Source organism: Mytilus galloprovincialis, chromosome 3, assembly GCF_965363235.1.
Source record: "Mytilus galloprovincialis chromosome 3, xbMytGall1.hap1.1, whole genome shotgun sequence".
Classification (NCBI taxonomy): Eukaryota; Metazoa; Mollusca; class Bivalvia; order Mytilida; family Mytilidae; genus Mytilus; species Mytilus galloprovincialis.
The window spans coordinates 51071246-51080583 of NC_134840.1; the positions used below are offsets into that span (position 1 = coordinate 51071246).

The window sequence follows — 9338 nt, forward strand, 5'->3', positions numbered from 1 at the left end:
ATAAACCTAGTCATAGCAGAGATAGTAAAAGGTCAATAATCATGAGTACACCAACATATTGTCTTTACAGATTATTGTACTTTAATTTGTTCACCTTATCAGTCCGAAAATGCATTTATTAAAAATAAATTTATAACTTTTTGTGTTGTCTACAAACATAATTCGAATATATACGTTTAACATAGATAATTTATCTCACGAATGAGTACAATTGAACGTCTGTGCGTTTTATCTTCTTATTATCGGATGGTTATTAGATAAAGCATAAGTCATCGGCGCGCTTACGATTACGTTAAAATATGATTAAAAACCAAGACTTTTAATGATTGTATTTTAAATCCCGGCATGCAAAAATCAGGAGAAAACGTCACGACCTACAGGAAGTAGTTGATATTTTTTCATTAATTATTGAATTTCTCCTTTATTACTGCACATATAGCGATAAAACTTTGTGAATATATATATTATGTCATAATGAACATATTTAAACCATAAGTAAAAAATCGTGAATTTTCCCTTTAAGTTTTACGATTTAAGTTGTTGTTATGGTCTGTTATAGCCAGTCTGATTGTATTAAAATTGTATTTGTACAAGTTTATTGATTTTAAGTATCATATAAATAGGATTTCTATTCACACAAAACCATTAAACATCAAATGGACTCATAACAGCAATGCCGGCAACGATCTTTCTAGTCGCTATTATTTCTATTGGGGCTACCAGTGCACAAACAGGAGACAATGCTAAATCTTTAGTCACAGATTTGTTCACTACAAATAAGTATCAAAAGAAAGTTCGCCCAGTCAGAGATCAGAATGACTTGCTTGTGCTTAGGGTCGATTTCCATTTAATTGGGATAAACGGAGTAGACGAAGCGTCACAAAGACTCACTACTACTGGTTATTTGAGCACACTATGGAAAGATCAATATCTGGAATGGGACCCAACAAGCTATGGTGGAATGATAAGTATAAATATCCCACAGAGTTACGTGTGGAAACCAGCACTTGCATTGCAAAATGGATTTACCAAGCTACAGGAATTGGGCAGTAGTGTAATCAATGTAAATATTAATATATCTGGACATGTGATATGGGAACCTTACGAAGTTTTTGAATCGAAATGCAACATTGACGTTCAATATTTTCCGTTTGATCACCAAACATGCAATATATCGTTTATTGACTGGTCCCATCATGCATTTGAGGTACAAATTCAGGAGGGAACTTACGGAATAGTAACAGATGAATTAGAAGATGATGCTGTATGGACTGTAATCTCAACCAAGTTGTATCATGACACATTTGACTTGGAATCTAGATTAACATACTCTGTCACGATTAAGCGAACTCCAGGATTTTATGTTTTAAACATAATCGTACCTGTTATATTACTTGGCGTTCTGAATCTCTTCACGTTTGTTCTCCCAGCAGATAGCGGAGAGAAGATGGGATACTCTATCACCGTTTTTCTGTCATTTGCGGTATTTTTGATAATCGTGAATTCTGAACTTCCAAAGACGGCAGGATCCATTTTTGGACAGTACATGATATTTCAGTTAGGAATTGCATTGTTTACGGTGTGCGTTACTGCAATACAACTACGATTTCATTTCAGAACTGATCCGGTCCCTCGTTTGCTATCAGCCGTAATGGCGTGTCGATGCAAAAGTAAAAGAAAAATCACCGATAGGAACGAAAACGAAAAATTGGATAGAGATACAGATGAGAGTAAATTAGAAGAAACTTGGAAGGACTTTATTTCTTTCTTAGATTTCATTCTCTTTTGGGTATCTTTTTTGGTTGTACTTTCTTTTACAATAGTTGTATTTCTTAAATTGAGCTAAAATAATGTTCTCTCAAATCAACTAATGTCTGTTTTGTTATAAAGTTACTGATATGTATACTTTCTTATGTTTTGTAAATTATTATGTGCCTTAACTCTAAAGTAGAAATGTAATAGAACAGAAAGTTAAAAAAAACCACCAAAACAGCATTTGTTAAAAGTACTTCAATGATACACGCATGTATCTCTTATTTTTTCCCGAAGTAGGCAATATTAAACTTAAAACTTTAATAAAAAATATGTATATAAAATAAGTTAAATAACGTCGTCTCTTTTACAGTTTTTAGAAATTGGGAAAATATTATACTTCATATATTAAATTACACACTCGAAGAAGGAAATCAAGAGCACCAACGAAAGCAACGTCTAAATAAAGATTGGACTTATAAATTTCCTGTTTTTTATTGTTAAATTTTTGTTTATTTGTATGTGATTGAAATAAAATTGCCAGTTTATTTTCTTGTGTATGCTATTTTGATATTTGATTGCCATGTCAATATTAATTTGTTTTATCAAAAGTTGTGAGCTCGTAGCTGTGATGTCTTTGTCGAACGTCTTGATAGAAGAACTGACATACCGTCTCTGTATTAAAACAAAAAAAAAAGGTTTACTGATGAAATGACCTATGACGACCTTGATAAATGCGAAACGCAGACTGAAATTTGCTGTTGTTTCTAACCGAAACCACGCGCATACACTACTCTCAACATAAAAAAGAGCAGAAGTGTTTCAATAAAAATAATGCATCATCTGTTGGTAAGGTAATAAAGGTATACTAGTATGCAGGGTTCATAAATATATCTATACCAACGTTTTCTTCTACTTCAAAATCTAAGATGGAGGAAGACATCCGAGCTACCTAAATAGATATCAGAAAAAGTTGTAAAAGGGCTAATAAAACAACTCTCAAACCAAGTCACAAGTCCAACAGGTCGACTTTTCCGAAGTGACCGTCTTGACTTGTGAATAGAATATTAGAATTCGAGGCAAAATCTATAGTTAAAAGTCATCTGTGCATTTAATAGAATGACCGAAAACTATTCTCAACTATACGTCACTGTACGGCCTTCAACAATGAGAAAAGCCCATACTGCATAGTCAGCTATAAAAGGTCCAGAAATGACAATGTAAAACATTTCAAACGAGAAAACTAACGGCCTTATGCCTGTCCAAAGTCATTAGTTGATTATTGAGCATGAGTAATATTTGGTTATTATCGTTTTTTACTCATATAGTTGTTGTTGGAACATATCTGTTATATTGTTGTTTTTTTCGGAAATCATTTTGATATTAATTAGGTCGTTAGTTTTCTCAATTGAAAAAAAAAATCATATTTTCCATGTCTATTCCTTTTCTAATCAACTATACGGTATGGATTTTTCTCATTATTGAAGACCCTACTATTGCCTATAATTGCTTACACCAATTTCATTTGAACTTTAGTGGATAGTTGTCTCATTGGCAAATATACCATATTTCTTTATTTACAAATAAAGAAACATTTTCAAACATTAAATATAAAACAAAAATGGCAAAAAACGTTCTAAAGAAACCAACAGACGATTTTCCTTTTTTCTTTTGGTCATTTTCCATTTTTGATGGTGGTGTTCCTTTCGCACGGTCTTGCGATTTGAAAATTTCTTTGAATAGTACTCGTTATTGACAATCATGGCAATACATATACTATTTGACTATTCCAAGTATGTAGTGACGTTTTAGATTTCAATAAACGTGACAAATGTATTACTGGTAAATTGAAAAATCAGGCGTCCGTCTGTCCGTCCGTTCGCCAGGTCTTGTTAGCGCAGGGGGCAATTCTTGTCAATTTTTTATAAAACTAGTTAATAACAGCAATACCTCGGACAAATACTATAATGGAGTACGATCGAAATATGCCTCTTGGAAATATAAAATATGTGCAATGTGGGGGTATTGGACTTTAAGATGTCGATACCTATATTTTTGCTTTGCAAAAGAAGATGTGTATCTCAGATCTAAGAACTTCTTTCAAGAAGGGAGAAAAGAAGGTAGCAATATCCTTTGATACGATATTCCCCAACTAAAGAGGGGTGCTGCTCACAAGGAATCCTTTAGACCAATAGTTCCAAGTGGTGAAGATGAAATCATCCCTTCGTTAATTGTACGGATGCAATCACGAGTAGGTTGACTGTTAAACAATATCCGTTTCACATATGATATCGGATATGTTCTGAACATAAAAATATAGGTATCGACAACTTAAAGTCCAATACCCCCATGTTGCACATATTTTATAAAAATATAAATTAGAATGTAAATATTTATACTGTTACACAATGACATAAAAACATCTTAGTCAAAATGCAAATATGGTATGTATGGGTGCAGCCTATTATAAATTATAATATTTATTCTTGAAATATAATAATATGTTTTCTTGTGACAGACACAGTCAGTATCTTGCAGGAAAAGACACTGAACCAAGAGGATTGAAATTTATGCTTTAATCCTTGTGCTACACATTTTCAAAACTTTTTTGTATGCTTTCTGGTGACTCATCAAAGCTACAGCATTGGAAAAAAATGCCAACATTACAAGTTATTTTTGATTAATTTGACCTATCTCCTTTTCCTTAAAACCCAGGAGCTTCAGGGGGCGTTTCCCCCTGGACCCTCCACGGAGCTTCGCCCTCGACCTGACCGGGGGCCTGAGCGGCCCCCTGGACCCCTCGCTTGATCTTCTTCTTTTCAACTTCAATCAGTTACTACAAAACTTATTGAAAACCCTGTGTTCATTAATATGTTGTAACTGCTATCCACTAAATAGAAAAATAAAATAAAAAGATTAGTCACCGTTCATTACGCTCACAATCTGCCTATGAAGAAGCATACACTTGTGTTAAGGTACTTTTTCTGTTGAACTAATAGGAGAAATAGATGTAATATCGAAATAAAAACAGAATTTAATTACAGAAATCGCTCAAATTTTACAATAGTTTAGGTTAAGTAAAGTTTTTTTTGAAAATAATAATAAAAAATATAGGTCACCGATGAGTTAAGAAAGATATTACAATTTTAAGGCTAAAATGGCATTTTTGCACCAAAAGGGAGATAATTTGGAGATTTTTCAATGATATATACATTTTTAAAGTCATCTGGGGTCGAAACGTATTGATTTTTTTGAATGAATTTTGTACCATATGTTAAAGTAACAACTAATAAAGTAATTATTTTTTTCAATGAAAAAAAAAATGTTTATTTTTTTTCTGATTTTTTTATTCCCGCGAGCCTCCTTAAGAATAAAATAACTTCACAAATAACATTGAATAAATATCTTTGTTCCAAGGTGATACAATATATATAATAAATATGTGTCGCTTTAATTTGCATTTCGACTTCATGTACTTATGCTGTATGATTGAGATGTATGAAAATAATAATCCAAGTATTTTATGCAATGCACGAAAAATAACGTCAAAACATAACGTTGCCAAAACTAAAACCAAAACCGTACGCGACGTCTGATGTTATTCTTGTTGGTTTAACACAATAGACTGAAGTTTTTTACTTTCAGATGATTCCATACCAATTTGAGGTTTTCGTTTCTCAAGTCTTTGTACTCATGATTCTTGGACATGTCTTGTTTCAACAGAGAGTTATATGGATGTAAATATTCATCGGCTTGTTTATCCGTTGTCGTGTCGGCACCAATTGATTTATATTCCCGTTTGTAAATGTTCGCCACTTGTATTGGTTGATAAGGATTTAGATACCCTTCATCCTCCGCTCGAATACACTTTTTAGCATCAATCGAATCGTTGTTTTCTGAAGATTCATCTGATTGGTGTTCTACACCATTTCTTTGCACTTGCAAACTATGAGAAACCGAGAATGGGTTTTGATCTGTTATATGTTGTTCGTCAATGTATTCATAACTATACAATTCTAATGACTCTTTTGTTGGTTGGGACCTATCATTATCTTTCTGTTCAGGAACTATTTGTAGGGAACAATATTTGTTCTTGACTCCATTTAGTAGCATACCAATAAGAATGGCCATAACTAATAAACCAGCTGCTCCAGCATAGAGTACGATCTTATCGTCATTTTCCCCCGAAAGTAAAGTTATTGCATAAACATTATGGTTGGATAGCTTAATGGCAAACTTAATCTTTGGCGGATGTTCGGCGTTTATTTTTTTTGGTTGGTTTTCCAGAAATTTGGTCTAGAACGTAAACGGCGTTGGGTACTCGTAAAAATAATGTAGCGCACAAAGTTCGTTTTCATACATTTTTCATCACGTATTTGGAACTTTCAATGGAGAGGCATATACCCTGTAGTTAGTGCTTCTGTTTTGTCCTGGTTTCAATAATCCATTTTCCGTAAATATTTTTAAAAGTTTTGTAATTATGAAATTGTAATAAACATAAAGTTGTAGGTAGTATGGACTGAGCTGAAGAAGAAAATGTCACCATTACCGCCCATTGGAATAGAAAACCTATTGTTGTTAATTTTTGTGTTATTTCGTCCACCTGCATTGGCTTTGTTTGATCAGCGTTTGGGCGGACATTCTTTTAATAAGTGTTGGTAGTAAACAATTGAGTAACCAAGCTTTTCACGTCATCCCCGGTTTGTCCATTGCAGGCTGACAAGCACCAATAAAAAAGAAAAATAGTTCTAAGAATCATTCCAAATCGTACACAATGTCAGAATTATTACCAACTGTTATACGTTTATCGTATCAACTATTAATGTACTGGAAAATACATCCTTTGATTAGTTTAACGCCTTAACATATTCTACAAATAAAGAAAACTATTTAAATTCAACAGTCTCTTGAAAACCTTATTATCCCTAGGATCATGTAGTTCTTATTGCAGTATTGAATTATAGTTCGTATCATATTTCTAATCTATATACAATCGTCAAAATATTATATTTCTGCTTTTAAAAAATCCAAATCATTTATTCAAGTGATTTAGAATTTAATTGAACAAGACACAAAAAAAGAATAAAGTTTCATATAATAATTAGGCATAGTCAGATTGAGACATACGTATTATATAAAAAAGAGACGATTTTCTTTCAGCGAGAAAAAGAAAAGTTTAAAGTTCACTAAATGGGATGAGTATATTTTTTTTTGTTTGATACCACCACTAGCAATGAATATAGAATAATGGAGTACAGTTTTAACCAGATAAAATTCAGTAGCATGTTAATCGAGGTCTTCACAGGCGATATGGTCTTTTCATCTTTGTAGGTACATCATATCCCCGGAGCCGTCATTTAAATGAGATAAACAGCACTGATATTGGATATGAGTCTATATATATTTTGAAACTCCAATAATTTTGATTTCAAAATCAATTACCATTCTGATCTACGTTTTTGTACACACGGCTCATATACCATGTCGAGGAAACAATTTAAATGATTAGCCGGGATACTTTACTCCTGTATAATAAAAGATAAAACACTATTTATTTCACTTGCTGAAAGGAGGTTTGAAATATATTTTAGATAAATAAAATTCACAACTCCTCAAGGCAGAGCACAATGTTCTAGGGCGAACGAATGGTGCCTTGTGTTTATTCTCTGCTTTCTTTGATATCCAGAAGGATCAGGAGTATTTTTTACTCTGATGGATTATATTGTATATCAATTATTTATTCTAATAGGACGTGCTTCTTTAGCTTTGTAAACAAACCATACTTTATTATCCAATAAAATTAGTTTACACATGCGTATATTGACTACGGCAGAAAAATGAATTTGATTAAATTGGTATACGCATTTAATGTATTTCATTAACTTGGGACACTTTCAAACACTAAAATATGATACACATTTTGTTACTAATACTTTTACAATGACAACAATGTGTTACAATTCGAAATTGACATATTTGACTTAGATACCGCAACGTTCATGTTGGCTGTTCTAACTTCAAAACCCCTCCCACTGAAAACACGATTCATCTATCTTGTTAAAAGGCATGTATATAATAATTTCATTGAAACATATGATCTGACGATAAAATATAAAATAAAGTATAGGTAAATTATAACTGTTGTACTGAAATGACAAAATTGTTTCATATTTATGATAAAATTTATTGACCCTAGCAGGGAATCGAACCCCATTCTCCTATAAAAAAAAAAAATAGACGTAATTACCAATATACCACCAAGGTTTCCAATCCATTTTACAAATGCAACAAGATTGTCTCTCAGTATTAATTTTAATCATCATGTAATACAGCATTTGAAATCGTCAGATGACAAAGGCGTACGTGCCCTTTTATCAACTTTACAGGGTGTAGCTACCGCAAGTTTAGTCCAAATAATTATGACGTCTGGAGTAGTAGGGCAAAGCCGATTCTGCCTCACACATGCAGAATCCTGCATAGAAATCCCCACCTCGAGGGCAAAATGCAAACAGACGGCATTCCTATTGAGTATAGGGTAAATCATGACTTTCTTACATAATGGATTCGTCAACATGGAGGATTTTCCCAGCGAGGACGCCTTTCAAGAGAAAGTAAAGGAGCAGAATCAGGAAGCTCTCAAATGGAGGGACATACCCACCGAGGTGTTTTATAAGATCTTGGAGGTGGTGGAAGTGGATGGAAAATTTGACAAAAACAAAAGCAAAATTCTCACTCTAAAAAATCGAGGAGGGGAGACTATCAAGGTATGGGCCTGCCCCACGCTCAACAAAGAGAAGGGTCCCTTGCAAGGAGCTTTCGTCCAGAGCACGGGATTCAAGCTGAGCAAGAAATCTCAACAGCAATACCTCTCATACGACCTGGTGAGGATGTGAGGATGAAAAAAAAAAAGTTGGGGGTTGGGGTACAAAATTTCCCATCCGGCAAAAGAGCTGGATGGGAAATTTTTTTTGGTTATTTAGCGCCTCGAGCGTAGCGGAGCGAAGCGTAGCGGAGTGACGAGGCGTGTTTTTACGGCGCATGCGCATTAAGGTCCTCACTAAAAGTGGTAGAAAGTCGGCGCAACTGATCTTTCTCATCGTAGTAATTCTTCAGGCAGACGGCAGGGGCACCATCTTCACCCGGGAGCTGGGATTGGTAGGATCTGGCCAAGCGGAGAGTATCATGATGCTTCTTCTTCTTCTTGGTGATTCGCTTGGCGATCAGCGAGAGCACTAGGGCGGTCGTAGCACACAGGCAAGCGAGGGATCCAAGAGGGAGGGACGCCGCGACACCAACCCCGGTCAGAGCAGATCCCATGGTGCCGCTGGTAAGTAGCAGACTGCTTATGGAGGCCGCAGCTTGGACAATGGAGACCACCTTATCGAGTCGCTTATAGATCCGAAGCATGCGGGCATATTTCAGAACTTCGGACTCCAGGAAATCCTCGAGTTTAGCATCCACGTCATCGGTCATTTATTTATAGGAGCATGCCGAGCAGGGGGATACTCTTAAATGGGCTATTGGGGCCTAAGATCAGCCCCTTACCATCGTAGAATTGACGTCCGCTCTTCAAGTACAATCCATCG

The 9338-nt window shown here is 34.7% G+C and overlaps 1 protein-coding gene across 1 annotated transcript; it reads left to right on the top strand.

The window, feature by feature from the left end:
• The first annotated feature begins 667 nt into the window (after positions 1-667).
• Positions 668-2300, top strand: LOC143066464 (acetylcholine receptor subunit alpha-like). The gene has a single exon (XM_076239381.1). It carries the CDS (start codon positions 674-676, stop codon positions 1844-1846), a length of 1173 nt encoding a protein of 390 aa, XP_076095496.1. The 5' UTR covers positions 668-673; the 3' UTR covers positions 1847-2300.
• The last annotated feature ends 7038 nt before the right edge of the window (positions 2301-9338 follow it).